General features: G+C 37.0%; 1 protein-coding gene across 1 annotated transcript in view; it reads left to right on the top strand.

Annotated features, from left to right (window-relative positions):
• Positions 1–504: 504 nt before the first annotated feature.
• Positions 505–19,452, top strand: part of sult1st7 (sulfotransferase family 1, cytosolic sulfotransferase 7) — a gene marked incomplete in the record, with an annotated part of 43,459 nt that continues 24,511 nt past the window's right edge. The window contains 9 exon segments of the mRNA NM_001139481.3: positions 505–569; positions 1,006–1,144; positions 5,836–5,964; positions 10,426–10,526; positions 15,937–16,063; positions 16,356–16,453; positions 16,536–16,710; positions 16,789–17,065; positions 17,270–17,279. Coding sequence (NP_001132953.2) covers positions 1,006–1,144; positions 5,836–5,964; positions 10,426–10,526; positions 15,937–16,063; positions 16,356–16,453; positions 16,536–16,710; positions 16,789–16,901 — 882 coding nt within the window.

The following is a 19,452-nucleotide window of genomic DNA, read 5'->3' as shown; positions in this document are numbered from 1 at the left end:
GAATAAACCTTGGTTGGAATATGACAGTAATAATGACAGAAACATTGAAACACTGTAAATGCGAAGAATCATGAATGTATAAAAGGGAAGGTTTTATGAAAAAAACAAAATGTCAAAAGAATAAAGAGAGTCAAAGAATTGTGAACAGCCTACAGTCCTTGTGTAAATAATATTTAATATTGCAATTCATAAAAAAGTAACCGTAGTCTGATTGAGTATTTATAAATGAGTTTACTCTAATTACAAATTATTCCTTTTTTTAGGAATATGATTACATAATCCAGATTACATATAATCAGCTACTGCCCAGCTCTGCTTATGTAAGGATTATGTTTTTTAGCTTTGTATAAAAACAAAAGCGTATGGAAGGTCCCAGAGGAGAGAGATTGTGCGACTGAGAGGAATCAAATTTCATCTTTTATTATGAGTGGAAATTTGAACGTAGGGATGGCGGAACTTGCATAACCGTTTTCTGAAGCTGAGTGCACACTGCAGAAAGAGAGGAAGAGGGAGGAGATACACACTGTACGACAACACAGAATATAACTGCACACAGAACTGCTGAAAGATATTTGGAGATTTGCACCAATTCAACATAATGGAAATGCCAGACATATCCTCTGTGAGTACATTTTTTTGTCAAAGTTTTCAGGTTATAACTAAAGCAACTTACCTGATTGAAATAAGTATCCGCAGGTTACAGATATACAAGAACTCATAAATGATTTAAAAATGCCATATGTTTAAGGGGAACTGTAAGTGCAGTACAGTAAACTTCAGAAGAATTTGTCTTTCTATTTATCAGTTTTGGCATATAAATACTTCAACATTATAAACATAATTAATGAGAAGTAATGAAATATAATTCTACTCTAGTCACAGTTTTATTGCTCTGTCCATATTTTTGAAAGTGTAATCTGAAATAGTTTTGATCTTATTGATGCTTCTATCTTTTTGTCCTCTTAGTGCAGTAACGCTTCGTAACTAACAATTTTAACACTACAGATTGAATTACCCAGTCGACCTGAGATATTTGAATTTGAGGGTATCTCAATGATCAACTACTTCACTGACAACTGGGAAAAGTTGAAAAACTTTCAAGCAAGACCTGATGACATTCTAATCGCAACTTACCCCAAAGCAGGTAGAGCACTGAATTATTTTTTTGTATATTATGTGACCACTAAGCTCCTGTTCAAAAAATGTGATCAGGTTTTTTTTTTGTTTTTTTTTAATAAAGTTAAAATTTTAATAAAGCAAGTATTTATTAGATTGATTAAATTTGTCAGAAAAATCTTAGGGCCTGTAATGTAGCGCTAAGTGGGACACAAGTCGTCACCTTGGAATTAAAAGGTTCTATCTGCATTCTGAATGATTTTGAGATATTGAGCTTAAAAGTTTTTACATTCCATAGCAAACAGTATGTGTGTAACATTTGCTTTTTAAATAAAAAGCCGTAAAATGTAAACAACTTATAAAAACATCCCATAATGTAAATAAGTTGTCATTTAATAAGAATATGTCAATAACTTAATTTTGATAAAAATGTCAGATAGAACCTTATAATTTTATGGTGATGAAGGGGTTTTTACTTTCAGCGAGATGCAGGGATCTTTTTCACACCCTGTACATGTTGTTTAAATAGCATATGCATTTGCACTCACTGGAACACCTATTTGTCGTGCTGGTCTGAAAAGGATGTTTGGTAAGGTGAATGGTTGTTGTGTTGCTGTTGTGGTTTAAACTGAAACAGACAGCACTATTGGCCAGTTAAAACCTGTTCTAAAGTCAACAGCACAGCTCTTTGTTACTGTTTTTTTACATTAGTGATAGGCCCATCAAAACCCACATACACAATACTTATTACAAACTCGGGGATGCACAGCAGCACACAAATATCTCTAAATATGAAAAATTCAATTATTAAAATAAAATGTAAAAGATTAATGTTGTCTACGTAAATATAAAAAGTGCTACCTCCTCCCATGCCTTACTATCAGGTGACTTTAGAAGAATCCAGCTCATTCTGTAGATGGTCTGTATGCGTTGTAACCTAGCACACATGCAAATCCATTTCCTCACTAGTGAAGCATTCGCTTTTTCCGCTTACAAAGTCTGTCATGCAAAGCCCAACCACAACATATGCTTAAAGGCAATGGGAGATGAGACTCTGATTGGTTGCAGCTGGAGGAAAACTTCTTTTAGAACATGCGTCGGGGGTTGGCACTGTGGCTCAGTGGTTAGCACTGTCACCTTACAGCAAGAAGGTCGCTGGTTCGAGAGCCGGTTGAGCCAGTTGACATGGTATGTGTGGGTTTCTGCCAGGTGCTCCGGTTTCCCCCAAAGTCCAAAGACATGCTCTACAAGTGAATTGGATGAACTAAATTGACCATTGTGTGTGTGTGTGTGTGTGTGTGTGTGTGTGTGTGTGTGTGTGTGTGTGTGTGCGTGTGTGCGTGTGAATAGGTGTTTCCTCGTACTGGGTTGTGGCTGGAAGGGCGTCCACTGCGTAAAACATATTCCAAAATAGTTGGCGGTTCATTCTGCTGTGGCGACCCCTGATTAATAAGAGACTAAGCCGAAGGAAAATGAATGAACGTGGCGTTCTCTGCAACTGGTTTTCACATCCTTATAATAACAAAAGGGGATTCGGACATGCCCTAAGTGCTTCTGGACTTCGACCATGCTTTATTTATTCATTCATTCATTTTCTTTTCATTCTAGTCCCTTTATTAATCTGGGGTTTATCCAGCACATGTTTTCAGCAGATGCCCTTCCAGCTGCAACCCATCTCTGGGAAACATCCATGCACAATCATACATACACGTACACTATGGACAATTTAGCCTTTACCTATACCACGTCTTTGGACTTGTGGGGTAAACTAGAGCACCCAGGGAAAACCCACACGAACATTGGGTGAGCATGCAAACTCATGAAAATGGGGTGAAAAAGCACACAGAAACGCTAACTGATCCAGCCAAGGCTCAAACCAGTGAACTTCTTGCTGTGAGACGAACGTGCTACCCACTGCGGCACCGTGCAGCCCTGACCATGCTTTAGACCAATACAAAATCTTTGTATTTAAATGGTATTTAAAACAAAAACGTCTCTTGAAGCTTTACTTTGATTTAAGAGTATCACAGCAAAAATATATTAAGCAGCACAGTTGTTGTTTTTAGCTGTAATAAGAAATTGAGCACCAAATCTACACATCTGAAGGATATGACATAAAGGTAGCATTGCTTTTCACTCAAGTAAAAATAATAAATCTAATATTGTTATTTCTGATTTTAATTCACATTTTCTTTGTTATTATTGTTACTTTAAGTAGAACAGAAAAATATTTCATCAAGTATAACCAAACGTTTCAAACCTGTAAATCCTGTTATAATTTGCATATGTTATTTGCCTATGTATATATAGTTGAAGTCAGAATTATTTGCCTTCCTGAATATTTTGTTCCTCAACTTCTGGTTAACAGAGTTTTTAACACATTTCTAAACATAATAGTTAATTTCTAATAACTGATATCTTTTTTCTTTGCCATGATGACAGTACATAATATTTTACTAGATATTGTTCAATCAATCAATCAATCAATCAATCAATCAATCAATCAATCAATCAATTGAATCAAGCAATCAGTCAAGTCTTTATTTGTCACATACTGCTGAAAGACAAGAAAAGTTTTTCAAATTTGGGTCAATATCTACCGATTTCACAGATATTTCACTGGTCTCCAGGGGGCTCATGTATCAACAAATAACTTTGCGTACGGCAGGTTTCATGCTAATGTTTGGATTTACTAACAATGAAATAAATGTGAGAATAGGTGCAGGTCCACGCTAACTTCATGTCTTGCGTATGTGTATTTTTTGCGTGTGTCTGTTTTATTTCCATTGGTGAATCCTAGAGGCAGTTGTGTTAAATTGCACACTACAAAGTGTCTGAGCCGTGCAATGGCAGCTGTAGGAGACTGGTTCATCCGCATGTCCCGCAGGTATATATGGTTTCCATACCATGCAGTTGACCAGCCAAACATTAAAGCTCAATTTGCAGTGGTCGCCGGTTTGCCCAATGTAATGGGAGCGATCGACTGCACGCACACTGCTATAAAGGCGCCATCTGAAGATAAATTTGCGTACGTGAATAAGAAACATTTCCATTCAATAAATGTGCAAACAAAATTTGATGCACATACTTATTAATGATTCCTACTTGTCTTCCTCGTGATGAAGAGTAGGCAAAATCTGATATGTAGCGGCGAAAAAAAGAAGAATGAGTTCATCAGACGATAGATTCGAACCGAGCTCATGCTCAAACGTGTCAGAACATTTTTCCATGCATTTTACGAGCTGTGCCACTCACGCTGTTAAAGACATTACAAAATTTTACACCTTTACATCGCACTATCTCTTTTTTAATCCACTTAGTGCAATGTTCAGACCCAACTGTGGTAACAGCATCAGCTAAACTCTCCCACTCTATTTTTTTCTTTTGTTATATATTCCGGAGGACAAACTTGCAAATAACACAGTTTTTCTCCAGTCTAACTCCGAAAGCAGCACATTCAATTCACATTCTGTTCAAAGTTTCTCTTCTTGCTTGCTTTTGCCATTGCTTTTTCGTTTGGTTTTGCCAAAGTAGAGTCATTAGCATATTCATACGGGGGAGGAGGCAGGGAGGGGTTTTGCGCTGATGCATGTTGCGCTCCGTTTCATGTTCATTCGGATGTACAAAGAGAATATGCATGTGATTCGGCGTACGCAGTGTTTCATACATCTGAATTTTTTTCTGCGTACACACATTTGAAGCTTTGTGCGTACGCAATGTTTTAGTATGATTTCAACGCAAGTCTTCATACATGAGGTCCCAGGTCTGGCCAAATCTTGTTGCAAAGCTGCTAGTTTCATCCCAATATTTTCCAATTTGCTGTCTAAGACTACAGTCTGGTTTGTAGCGACTCTGCTCACCACCATTTCAATCAAGCCAGCTTGGTGGGGTTTTGAGCCACACTGACGGCTTTCATCAATCGTTGATACCCCAGGGCCCTGCATAAGCCCATCAGCAGAAACCCTGTTTTCAAAGTTCCGAATAGGTAGATATCTTTAGTATCCTCCAGGCACAGAGTAGCCAGGCACATGACGTGCCACTTATCCCACCCGTCCATCGCGTATCCAGCTGCAAACATCCCCGCAGGACAAGTGGGCCCTCTCGAGCCCAAACTTCTCGTTGAGAAGATGGTGTCAATTGCGTTCAGAGACCAGTTGATCAAATCCCTAATTTCTTATTCGTTTGGATAGCATTGCACACAGAGCCTCAGAGATAGAATAAGACAAGACAAGAGGAGCCAGCCAGGAGAGATAAGGGACGGAAAGGAATAAAGTGCAACCACCTTCGCCAAGAGCCAAAGAAGAAAAAATAAAATATAAATTAATTAATAAATAAAATAACAAAAGATACTAGTATTCAGCTTAAAGTGCAATTTGAAGGCTTAAAAAGGTTAATTCATTTAATTAAGCAAGTTAGGGTAATTAAGTGAGCCAACTGCTTTGCAAATTAACAAATTAACTGGCTTGTTCTGTAGACAATCGAGAAAAAAATAATGTTTAAGGGGGCTAATAATATTGACCTTAAAATGGCTTTAAAAATGTAAGAACTGCTTTTATACTAGCCAAATTAAAACAAATAAGACTTTTATTTGGAAAATATTTTTAAAAAAAGAAAAGAAATTCACAGGAGGGCGAATATTTTTGATTTCTACTGTATACTGTACGTGTAAAAGACTACTTCACTGTATGTATTTGTTTCTATACTCTACTCTTTTTCTAGGCACCACTTGGGTTTCTTATATCCTAGACCTTCTGTACTTTGGCAAGGTTGAACCAAATGGCCAATCCTCCCTGCCTATCTACATGAGAGTGCCTTTCCTGGAGTCTTGTTTTCCAGGGATGCCATCAGGTCAGAGACGACAGTATAATACGTTACTGCTTTATAAAATTCTAAAATTACTTCTTACTCACTTGTTCACAGTTCAAATATTATAGATTATTTGTGTTTTCTGACATTTTTGTGATGTAACATTTAAATTATCAGCTTTGTACAAAATAAATATACATTATATCTGTTTACATGAATATAAAAAGCACTACCTCCTCCCATGCCTTCACATCAGGGGGATTTTGTGGAAACTAGCTCATTCTGTAGATGGTCTGCATGTGTTTTAACCTTGCACACTAGCAGATTTGGTTTTCTCACTAGTGAAATATTTAGTTTGTAGGCTTACATGTCCACCATGTAAATAGCAATTCACAATGAGAATTAATTAACAGGAAAGAAAATATTCTTGAAAATGAATTCAGTTTTAATTTTAATTGTTAAAATAATATTAAAAATAACATATAATTCATTTAAAAACACATACAGTATTATACACTTATTGTTTTGTTTATTTTTGATCTGAGTTTTTAATAATTTATGAATTTATAATGAATTTGGACACAAATTAGCAAATGGAAAACCAAACGTACAAGGATTAGAGAACTAGTGAGCCATTTTGGACACAGTTGACACTCCTGTGCTGGAGTAAACAATAAAAATGTTTATATTTTAGACATGTCAATGCTGATTAAGCAGAAAATTGTGTACATGAATCATTCGCCCGTGGCTGTCATATCCATAAACAAAAAGAAGTTGCTTCGGCTACTCAGGTGATGGATACGTTGCTCCAGCAGACAGAAAATTCAGCCTGAACTTATTTTGAGAAAGTTGGTTACTTCGTACAAATTCATAATTTGTATGAAAACTTAAAAAAAGAATTTAGTTAATAGGAGACTTGCCTCAAAACCCCACCCCTAACCCTACCCTACCCCAAAGTGAGGGATGAGCAATTTGTAATAAAAATGAAAATCCATTTGCTGTGAGATACCTTTGGAGGTTTAGTTAGATGTAACAATGAGCGTGAGGTACTGTAAGAATGAGTTTTTAACTACAGCGGTTCAAATAAAAGTATGTGAGCTGTCAGTTGGGTGGTACCTTTTCAAAAGGTACAAATTTGTTCCTCAAAGGTCCATATTAATACCTCAAGGGTACATATCAGTACCTAAAAAGTACAAAGGTATCAAGATAAACTTTTGAGGTACCAATATGGACCCTTTAAGAACAAATGTGTACCTTTTGAAAATATACCGTCCCAGTGACAGCTCACGTACCTTTATTTCTGAGAGTGTGTGATGGTGAAAAACTACATATCTAGTCAAACCATCCTTCTGCCATCTTATACCAAAAACGGAAATAAGGGCAGTTATAAGAGCTTAAAAATGTGGGAGAGTGTTGCTATTATTTGATTGTATTGTATTGCAAATATGGCGCAATTAAGTTAAGTTAAATCAAAAGTAAATCACAAATACTTGAAAGAAAATGACAATAATTCTCTATTGTTACAACTGAATTAGATACAAAATCACTGTATAAAATTATAAAACATAGTTTGATGAAAAACATATATTAATCGTACCCAGCTTAATTGTAAAATAAAGTTACCTGAGAGAGAAAGAAAGAGGGGGCGGGAGAGAGCGAGCCTGATAGATAGTATCTATCTGATAGATAGTAGAGTGAGAGAAGATAGCCTCCAGAGCAGGAGAGAAGCAGAGCAGGAAAAGAGGCCTGAGCAAATGTAACATTAGCCAGCTAGTAAATGCTGTGCAGGTAAACCTCACTCTTCTGACCTCTAAACATGCTCTAGCGACAGACACTAGAGGTCATGATCTTTAGCCTCCTTGTTAAAGCAACCTACTCCCATGCGGAAGGTTGCTGGTTCGATCCCAGCTTGAAGTGGCTTGGGTGGTGTAGATCAGCGGGGTTACACAAAGTTTACCATCTATTTTGTCTCTTTCTTGACGATGTGACCAAAGCCCAAATAATGAGACATTCAAACTGACCAATCAACATTGGACCTCATTGTAAAAGCCCCAAAGTCCACATATTACCAGGCACTGATTTAATCAGTATCTGCCTTTAGAATCTGTATGGACCTTCTTGGTGAAAACCAGTTTTCCCATATAAACAAATGCATATGATAATTTACACTCCTATAGTATTAGCTATGGACCAAGTTAAACAGCAAATGAAAAAAACTTTTTAAAGTCTACAAGCAAAAAGAACAATGCAACAGTATTAAGCAAGTCAGTAATAATGGTTATGATAATTATCCTGCTGGAAGTAGCCATCAGAAGATGGGTACACTGTGGTCATAAAGGGATGGACATGGTCAGCAACAATACTCATGTAGGCTGGGTTCAATGCTTAATTGGTACTAACGGGCCCAAAGTGTGCCAAGAAAATATCCTCCACAACATTACATCACCACAACCAGCCTGAACCCTTGATACAAGGCAGGATGGATCCATGCTTTCATGTTGTCAAAGCCAAATTCTGACCCGACCATCCGAATGTTGCAGAAGAAACCGAGGCTCATCAGACCAGGCAACGTTTTTCCAATCTTCTATTGTCCAATTTTGGTGAGCCTGTGTGAATTGTAGCCTCAGTTTCCTGTTCTTAGCTGACAGAAGTGGCACCCAGTGTGGCTTTCTATCAGCTGGAACCAGTCTGGCCATTCTCCTTTGACCTCTGGCTTAACAAAACATTTGCACCCACAGAACTGCTGCTCACTGGATATTTTATCTTTTTCTGACCATTCTCTGTAAACCTTAGAGATGATTGTGCGTGAAAATCCCAGTAGATCAGCAGTTTTTGAAATGAAATCACCTGTCACCTAAATCACCTTTCTTCCCCATTCTGATGCTCGGTTTGAACTGCATCAGATCGTCTTGATCATGGCTGTTTCTCAGTATGCGTTATTCAGAGGTCTTGCGTCCTCGTGTTCTCGTACAACGTCATCCTCAGCTGCCAAAGTTCAGTTCCAATACTCAAGACCGCAAGTATGTAGGATGCGTGAAACTTTCTGGATGTGTTCTTGATATTGAGGACTCACCGATGCAGAATTGACCACCGAACTCGCTCTGGAAGTCCCAGAAGCGCAGCATTTTATTTAGATTTTTTATTAAAGTTCAAATATAACATTTATTTACCTCAGGAGTTTCCCTAAATTAAACGGTGTAAGTAAACATTACCATGAACATCTTAATAAAGGAATAAACACATTAAGGGTGTTTGTTTGCTGAAATTCGTATTATAATCTGTTTTATTTATATTGTGCAACGTATACTGTATTTGTAATGTTTTTATGCATAGTATATATTTTGAAAAGGGGAAAACCAATAAATGGTTGTACAAATGCTGTAATGTTTAAATAATTTTCCATTTAAAACGCGTGAAGGTCACCTGATCATCAGGAAGAACGCAGCATGTAATTTCTCAAAGGACGTGTTCTCTGCCCTCGCGGTCTCCTGAGTTAATTTTTCCGAGGACACCTGGCAAGACTCTGGCAAGGTCTCCACAAGAACACAAGTCCGTTCTCTGCATTCTTGGAATTGAGAAACAGCCCATGTCTACATGCCTAAATGTATTGAGTTGCTGACATGTGATTGGCTGATTAGAAAATTTGAATTAACGAGCAGTTGGACAGGTGTACCTACAAAATTGGCTTGTGAATGTAGAATTAATAATTGTCTGCATAAAAGTGAAAACTTTTTACATGTTTTTAAAGGTCCAGATAAATTAAAATAACATTTTTTAGATGTAAGTATCAGTATTGTTAGTTTTTGACATATCTATAATCTAGTTTTGCACAAAACGATGAAAAAATTCACGTTTAGAAGATAAAACTGATATAAACATGTAAAACTTGTAGTTTGTCACTTCCGCATAAATGTATTTAGTTGCTCACCAAATCTGTACCAATCAAATGCTCTTTAGTATCTGACATACCCCGCCCCCTTCAAGACATAACTTATTTGCTGTTCATTTGATGCACTTGAGCTCAACCTCTCTCACAGGCAGAGCTGTGAGAAAACAAAATGCTATTGGCGGTTTTTTAAAAAGGGAGGGGCTACTCTATGTCCCACCCATTCTTCGTTTTTTCAGTTGAGATTATGACAAACATTATAAAAAAAATCCATAAAATATAAATAAAATAAAAAATCCATATAAAAAAATATAAAAAATCCATACTTCAAAGCACTTCACAGGACCTTTAAGCAGAATCTCATAAGGGTGGTATTGTATTGTACTTTTGACTAACATTAATTTTTCATTAACTGCTACAACTTTATGATTGTCTGAAAGACAGGTTGGTATACATCAACATGGAAACAAGGCAAAAACAAAGGTTGAAATACATGAATTCATGAAACAAGGAAGAAGGAAAGTACATGGGACATGAAACCAGGGACATGCAAAGCAAACTGGAAAGTACACATTCAGTTGTGTCAACATTAAAATCAGTTTCGTTTTCCCTTTCAGGCACGGAACTGGCTGATAACCTGCCAAATTCTCCTCGCCTAATCAAAACTCATTTACCTGTTCAACTTGTTCCCAAGTCTTTCTGGGAGCAGAACTCAAAGGTAATGTGTAAAGTAAACAATTTTAACTCCACAATGTGGTGTAGGCGGAAAGGAGCAACTTTATATATCTGCTATGGTATGATGTGAATCTTGAACTACCAAACGCAAATCCATTATTTAGAAATGTGAATTAAATAAAGGAATATTTAAATGAAGAGAATGAATAAAAAAGGCATGAAACATTGTGATTATTTCAACAAGTAGTTCCTTTTAGTTCCTTACAGTCGTGTATGTAACAGCTTAGCTCAAACAATAAATTGAGGATGTGGTCAGTACAATGAAGTTTGCCACCCCCGGCTAGCTACCACTATAGTACCTCAATATTTTGTTTAGCCTGCTATTGTTATAATAATCATGTATCGTTTTGAATAAAGAAGAGACACCACTGCATAACAATTTATGCTAAAGCTAAAGTTTCATAAAAAAGCTAAACTTACACTGTTTGCCAGAATTATAAATCTCCATTAGCTAATGCTGGACTTTAGTCCGTTACTAACCTAGATGCAGATTTGCATAAGCCTTCACTTAATCTACTTAAAGATGGCATAGAATGAAAATCTGGATATAGGCTGAATGAAAAATGTTCAGTACATTGAAATGACCCCATGAGTCTCAAATACCGCTTCAGTGAGTTTAAAATCCAAGAGATCAATCAGCACAAGACAACTCTGATGATCCACTGGAGATCATAAATATGTCCTATTTTAAAGTTTATCCATCCTTGCAAAAATGAAGTTAATTCAGGCATACTATTAATATACTTTAAAAGCTAAACATATGAAAGCAAAAAAGTTATAGTAACAAAAAAGAAAGTTTAAAAAATACCACAAAATGTGATTATCTAACACAAAAATATATGTTAATTTCAAATGTGTCAAATTTGTGAAAATTTTAACAACATTTACTCATCAACAACAGCCATGCTATTTTTAAGTGCTGCCTGTCAGCTGAACACAGAATGTATCAACAAAGTCACCTGATGTAAGTATTCACAACAAACAGCTATTCAAATTTATTCCATGAAATTAAACTCGCACTTTTACAGTCTCTCACTATAGCCTTTCAAAATGTTTGTATCCCCCTGGACATGTTGACTGTTTAAGGTTAAATTAGCAAATTTGATCAACTTTTATTTAAAAATTTTATTTTTAAGAAACACATTATTGTGTGCATCTTGATGCATTTTAAAATATGTCGCATCAAGTTTATAAAGTATAGACAGCTAAAACTTGCAGTTTAGTTTAGAACTAGCCTTTAAGCCATATCTCTTAAACCAGGGGAGTTTATAATATTGTATGTAAACATATTTAACAGGTCACTTAATGAAAAGAGTAAAAACAATTAACAACAAACCAAGTATACTTAGAGTAATTATAGGTTTATGTGTATGTAAATGAACAAGTACAGGTCAAACATGCTAAAACTTTTCAGTCAGTGTAAGTCAAGGCTAAGTGCAATTATGAGCATATTTGTCAAAGGTAAATTCAAAAAGTATACTTTATTTTCTAGTGAAAAAATTGTACTAATAGAACATTTAAATAAACTTGTTTTTGGAATTGAAGTACATTTTATAGGAGTAGATACAAAAAATACACGTTCTTGTTTGTCAGTTAAAAAGAAATATACTAATAATACATATGACTACACCTCTTTTTTGATAGGTAGTTAACTTTGTTAACCAATCCTATTCTAGAAAAACAAAATTTGTGCTAGGTAGCGAAGAAGACTAAGGTAACCTACCGATAGCGGTGGTTAATACCACCACTCAGGCTAGAGCATCCTCTACAAGGCATGCCTATGCCCTGAAGTCTAGTCTATTTACTGAGTAGTGCGCTTCTCGCTGAGAAGACCCCTGATCCTGCAAGATCAGTGTTGTGCTTTCTTTCCTTCAGTATAGGTTGGAGCAGAGGCTGTCGCCCTTCAAACTTAAGGTTTACGTGGCTGCCATTTCCGCTCATCATAATGCGGTGGGTGGCAGCACCGTGGGAAGGCATAACCTCATAACCCGGTTTCTCAGAGCTGCAAGGCAAATTTTTACACGCCGCCCCCTCGGGATCTTGCTGTAGTGCTTACGAGCCTACGTGGAGACCCCTTTGAACCACTCAACTCAGTATATTTGACATTTCAGTCCCTGAAGACAGCTCTGCTGGTCGCGTTGACATTGATTAATAGGGTTGGAGACCTGGAGGCATTTTCGGTCAGTGCTTCATGCCTGGAATTTGGGCCGGCCTACTCCCACGTTGCCCTGAGAACCCGGGCTGGGTATGTGCCCAAGGTTCCTCCCACTCCATTTAATTATTAGGTAGTGAGCCTGCAAGCGCTGCCTGTGAAGGAGGCAGACCCAGCACTTTCATTGCTGTGTCCTGTTTGAGCTTTCCGGATTTATGTGGACCGTACTCTGAGCTTTAGATCAGCAGCTCTTTGTCTGTTATGGTGGTCAGCAGAAGGGAAGTGCTGTATCTAAACAGAGGTTGGCCCATTGGACAGTGGATGCCATCTCCCTCGCATACCAGAGCCAGGGCAAGCCGTGTCCCCCAGGGGTGAGAGTGCACTTCATTCGGAACGTTGCATCCTCTTGGGCGTTAGCACGCGGTGCCTCTTTAACAGACATCTTTAGAGCTGCGGGCTGGGCAACACCAATACATTTGCAAGATTTTGCAAACCCTGCAGAGTTCTTCCGAGGCCCCCAGCATCTGACTCAGCGGAGGAGTCAGGTGATGGCGTGTTACGTTGTTGGCATGCCCACTGGTCAACCTGTGTTCTGGGTATAGGTGCCTGCTATGTGCAATCCCCACTGGCAATCCCATATGCTCACTCAGCCAAGATGTAGTACCCCCCTCCTAGGCGGGCTCGTGTCTTGCCTCCCCGCTAACCGTCTTCTAATATGTGTACTCCCCCTCTCAGAGTTAGTCCATATTTTATCTGTCACCAGGTCTCCCCCTCCGGGCAGCAAGTGGCCTCCGCAGCATCCTCCCTATCAGGACTGAACGCTTTCCAAACGTACTGTCATATCTACAATTCCTAGCATTTAACAAGGTGTATTCTTATGACTCCCAGAAAAGTATATCTAAACCAGAACAAGTAGGCAAGGTGAGTAAGGGCCAGGGGACACGTTGGAAGACTGCGCCTCTGGCGAAGAGGAACGTTCGTACTACTGCGCGGTGTGCCCCTCACCAGAGACGTGGTAAGGTTCTTTTGTGGTGGCGTTTCCCATAGATTTCCCTATAGTGGAAGTTTTCCACATAGCATTAAAGTTCCCCTCTCGAAGAGCAACGCTCTGGTTACTAAGGTAACCCTCGGGGAACTGAAAAGCTATGTCCCTTCGCCACAAGGATTGTCCCTTAGCTGTTGAGCGTGAAAGTCTCTTCAGCTAGAAAAGGATGTCGAGCATTGCACCAGCTGCGTCTTTATAGCAAGTCTGATTGTCATTCATGCCAGCTGTGCACACTGATGCCGCCAACTCATTGGCATTTCATTGGCCTGTTTTTATACTCTTTTAAATGATTGGTTTCTGACAAATCCCCATAGTGGAAGTTTTCCACATAGCATTCCCATTCTGTCCCTCGGGGAACGAGGCTTACTTTAGTAATTAGAGCATTTTCTAGTATACTTTTAGTACATACATATATGTTAATACGTGAAGTTTACTTAATATTTAGTTTTTTACTTTACATTACATAAGTAAACTTAATTAAAAGTAACTTGAAGTTTACTTCTTTTGTGTAAGGATAAGCTTCTTTTAGAAACTGGACTGTTTAATTGTATCATTGGCTGAGTTTTGCTGTGTATATCATGAAATAAACAAAGCAATAAAGGAATTGGCTTCAAATCGAGTATTAGTGTTATGGTAATGTGACGCTGACAACATAGTGAGGATCCTTATACAGGTCTTTATTGAAACAGATGGTCAAGCAAAAAATGGTCAAAACAGGAAGAAACAGATGTATATGAGCAATCCAGAGTCTGCATCATAATAACAGCATACCTGTCAACACTGGAATGTGAAAATAAGGGATATGCCCACCATAATAAGAGATTGCCCCAACCTGACCCCCCCCCTTTAAAAAATTCCCAAATTACTAAATATGCTCATTTGGAGCTTTTTTATTGTACATAAACAGTTAAATTGTCAGTAATATGTTCTATTATGATGCAGTTCTGCTTATTAAAATTAATAGCTATTATAATGAAATAGAATCAAGTTATCTAATCTCCTTAACCATTTCTTCACTGTATAACTTACACATTCTGATTAAAGAGCAACGGATGAATGATTTATTTAGATTTTTTTTCCTTTGATTACATTAAATAACAGAAGTGTCACTTTTAAAATGCACACATCTAACGTTTTAATGATAGCATTCAATTGCTTTCCTAACTTTTTTTGCTCATTTGGGACTAAATTAGACTAAATTAATTGTTTGAAAAATAAAAACCCACCAAAATTGACATCTTTGGATATTATTATTGTTAATTATGTGCATATGTCTGTTCAAACACGCACCCAAAACCAAGACTTTCACTCTGCTTTAAATCGCGTGTACAGATTCCGTTTATTTATCACCATGGAGCGCGTCAGCTGACAGTCATGCATTTTGAGGATTGCATATGAAAGGAGACGACACGTGTTATGAAAAGGAAAGGAAATCCCGTCGTTGTTCTATTTATTTCAAAGTGCTTTCAAGCCTAAACAAAGCGAAAGCACAGAACAGACTCACATTTAGGAGCGAGGGGCGGCCCCTGGTTGTTTGGCGGTATGGGTTGCGTATAGGAAGGCTCGGCTCATTAATGTTTATTTGCCACCCTTCAGAGAAAGACTGAAAATACAGAAAAAAACTTTACGGCATGATAGCGGGATAGAACTGTAAAATACAGGAGAATCCCGTGAAAAACAGTATGACAGGTATGAATAACAGTTAGATGAACACAAGGCAGGCAGCTTACAGGGAAAATCAAATAAAACAAGGCAAGGTCTAACACTGAAATCAGGACAAGGGAAACGCGTTGTAATGCTCACTATACAGCTAACAAGACTCAGCCACATAGTGTGTGCTTGTCTGCTTATGTAGTGCAGTAATAAGTCCTAAAGCAGCATCAACTGTGGGAGTCTAATCTGGAGACTTGGAGCAGGTGTGTGTGTGTTGCATGACTGAATATGTAGTCCATGAAATGGTGGATTAGTAATCTGTGTGAGTGTTTACCAGCGAAATTCTCTGGTTGTTAGATCACTGGCGAGCATGACAGTTAGAATGGGGAGTTCACACAGAATGGGGAGTTCTCATACTAGTTCACATGCCCTTTAAAACTGAGGAGAATAAATGTGATTAATATCAGACAAAATATAATACATTAATATATCATTGTATAATAAAGAGATTGGGATATGTCCTTTTTTGTCCACTCATTCCAGGTTGTGTATGTAGCTCGGAATGCAAAAGACAATGTGGTTTCCTTTTTTCATTTTGACCGAATGAACCACGGACAGCCTGAACCAGGAGACTGGGACACCTTCCTGCAAGCTTTCATGAAAGGAGAGAGTAAGTAGCATAATACTTGAAAATAATATATAATAATATAGTAATAATCATAATATTTGAAAATGAAATTAAATGCTAGAAGATACAATGAGCATAACTAAAAATATCTATTGGATTTGTAAAGTCATTAAACAACTACATATGGAGAGGAAAAATAATAAAGGTATTATCTCTACATCAACAAAAAATGTACATTGTCTTGTAAACTGGTTGAAAAAATCCAAGAAATATTGTACTGTGTGCATTATTCAAAATATTCACCACTGATTTATTGTTTCTATTTTACACATAGGGGTGTTTGGTTCTTGGTTCGACCATGTCTGTGGATGGTGGGAGAAAAAAAAAACATATCCTAACTTACACTACATGTTCTACGAGGATATGGCGAAAGTAAGTTCAGTACATAAGAACCTCTTCAAGAAGCATCAAATCTAAATAAATGTTTAATGTGTATTTTCAATGGATTGCTCAGGACATTAATGGCGAAGTAGAAAGTTTGTGCACTTTCTTGAAATTGTCACGTTCAGACGAAGAGAAGGAGAAAATAATAAATGGCGTTCAGTTTGATGCCATGAAACAGAACAAGATGACCAACTACTCCACTATCCCAACAATGAATTTTAAGATCTCGCCATTCATGCGTAAAGGTTAATACAACACTTATTACATTTATCCTTTTGAATTCTGGCCTTTTATTTACTTTGATCGCCTTTTTGTTTGTGTAGGTAAAGTTGGAGACTGGAAAAATCACTTTACTGTGGCACAAAATGAACAGTTCGATGAGGTCTACAAAGAGAAGATGAAGAATACCACTCTCAAGTTCCGCACTGAGATTTAATACTTCTGCGTGCTTATTTAGCCAGGATTATGTGTATAAATTTTCTATATTTTTCAAATGATAAAAATAGTTCCAATGATAAAACAAGTGTCCATTTTATCCCACATGAAAAAATACTATAGTAATTTATAGTAAATATTTTAGCGTTTTTGAACCACACTATAGTACAGGGATTCTCAACCACGCTCCTGGAGAACTACCAGTTCTGCACATTTTCCGTCTCTCCTTAACCATACACACATGATTCAGATCATCAACTCATTAGCAGAGACTGAAAGACCTGTAAGGAGTGTGACAGACAAAGAAGACATCCAAAACATGCATTGTTGGTGGTTCACCCGCAATGTGGTTGAGACACACTGCTATAGTAAATACTTGAATGAATCTGTTCTAGAGTTTCTGTGCTAATAACAACTATAGTAATATAAAGAAAATACCTACTACACTATGTTTTCTACAACTATAGGATTTATTATGCCACAATTCACCAGTTTACTGTAGGAAAATATAACACTGTATTTATTGCAACAGTTAATATTACATTATGCTGTAGCACTTATTACAATGTGCTGAAAATACTATAATTTGTACAACAGTACTATTTTACTATATTATGGTTCAAAAATATTCTGGTATACTATAAGTTACTATAGTACTTTTTCATAGGGGAATATGCAACAAAAGCAACTATAATTCACTGAACTGACTGATTTCTGAAGTAAAAGTAGTGAATGTGTCAACACATTTCTAAAGATAATAGTTTTAATAACTTATTTCAAATGACTGATTTATTTTATCTTTGTCATGATCACAGTAAATTATATTTGACTAGATATTTTTCAAGACACTTCTAAACAGCTTAAAATTACATTTAAAGGCTTAACTAGGTTAACTAGGCAGGTTAGGGTAATTAGGCAAGTTATTGTATAGCGATGGTTTGTTCTGTAGACCAGGGGTTCTCAAACTTTTCAGCCCAGCCCCCTAAAATAACAATGCCAATGAATCAAATGTTGCACACAACATTCACACAAACCAATAGGCCTATATAAACACAAGCATATTGACAACACAAAAAAGTGCAACAGTCAAACAATCATTTAATTTTTTATTATTATTTAATATTAACCTTACCAAATGAGGCTGGTGGGCAAAATATTTAAGTTACATCACAAGTCTTTTCTTGGTTTAATTTTGGATACTGCCACTTAAAGATCCTCCATGTTCAGTCGTGGCCTGTAATTATTTTAAATGTACGTGAGGGCTGTAAAGGTGTCAAAGTTTAGCTAGTGCCGTAAAATCAATCTGGTGCAACTGACGCTATTGCTCTGTCGTTAATCTAATGTAAAAACCCTTTAGGCTATAAGGCTGATGGCTTTTTGGATATTGTATTTTTTATGTAACTATTTTATCTTCTGTAGGTTATGGATAAACAATGGTAATTTAAAAAGTTTTTCAATATAATTAGATTTTTGGAAATCACCAAGTGACCCCCCCAGGGGGTCCCAACCCCCACTTTGAGAACCACTGCTGTAGACTATGGAAAAATATATAGCTTAAAGTGGCTAATAATTTTGACTTTAAAATGGTTCATAAAAAAATTTAAAACGGCTTTTATTCTAGCCAAAATAAAACATAAATAAACAAAATGAAACTTGCTCTGTTAAACATCAATTGAAAAAAAAAATTTAAAGGAGGGCTAATAATTCTGACTTCAACTGTATATATGAGCAATATCATACGAGTAGCAGTGCGATATGGCTGTATATTGGCACTGCTGGGAGGCGTGCATTGGCTCGAGGCCACAAGCCAGAAGTCCTGTAGCAGTGGTTCTCAACTGTGTTCCTGGAGCTCCCCCAACAGCTCAAAACTGTGGCTGAGAATCATTGTCCTGTAGCAAAACAGCATGCAACTCCACTCAGAGGATTTTCTCTTGTTAAGTAAACCTCCCTTAAATTTGATATTTTTTCACCTGGTCTAAATCTGTTTGATGTGTTATAGGTTACAGTTAATTTTGAAGATACAAATCGAAACATACATAGTTTAAATTAGCTGCACCTGAAGGTCCACAATGTGTGAGATTTTACGTTTATAATATTCTGATAAATTATTTCATTTTTATTCAGCAAATTATGGTGTATGATCAACTGAATTACACCTGCTGTCCACAGGTTACAACACCAAGTGGTGTTCTTCGATATTTAAAGATGCCATGGATATAGCTGAATAATTAAAGTCAATTGGAACAAAACACAATAATTATTATGCACACCCCAGGTGCTATTTGATTGGTCACAACATTTCCTAATGAGATTACATGTGCCTTTACTAAATAAGTGCTGGGATACATCTGATAGACAGCACTGCCTTTCTTTTTTTATTCCTTTTAAACTTGTCTTAAATGTCTTTACTCATTGTATTATGCTCATTGTGTGACTCCTTTAACCTTGTTTATGTAAAGCACTTTGAATTACCATTGTGTATGAAATGTGCTCTATACAGTAAATAAACTTTGTCTCACAACAGTTTTTTCTCTTTTATAATCTCTGCGTTT

This window comes from Danio rerio, chromosome 8, assembly GCF_052040795.2.
Source record: "Danio rerio strain M-AB ecotype USA chromosome 8, GRCz13ab, whole genome shotgun sequence".
Taxonomy (NCBI): domain Eukaryota; kingdom Metazoa; phylum Chordata; class Actinopteri; order Cypriniformes; family Danionidae; genus Danio; species Danio rerio.
Note: the sequence above shows the minus strand (reverse complement) of the source record. Positions and strands in the feature narration are given on the sequence as shown.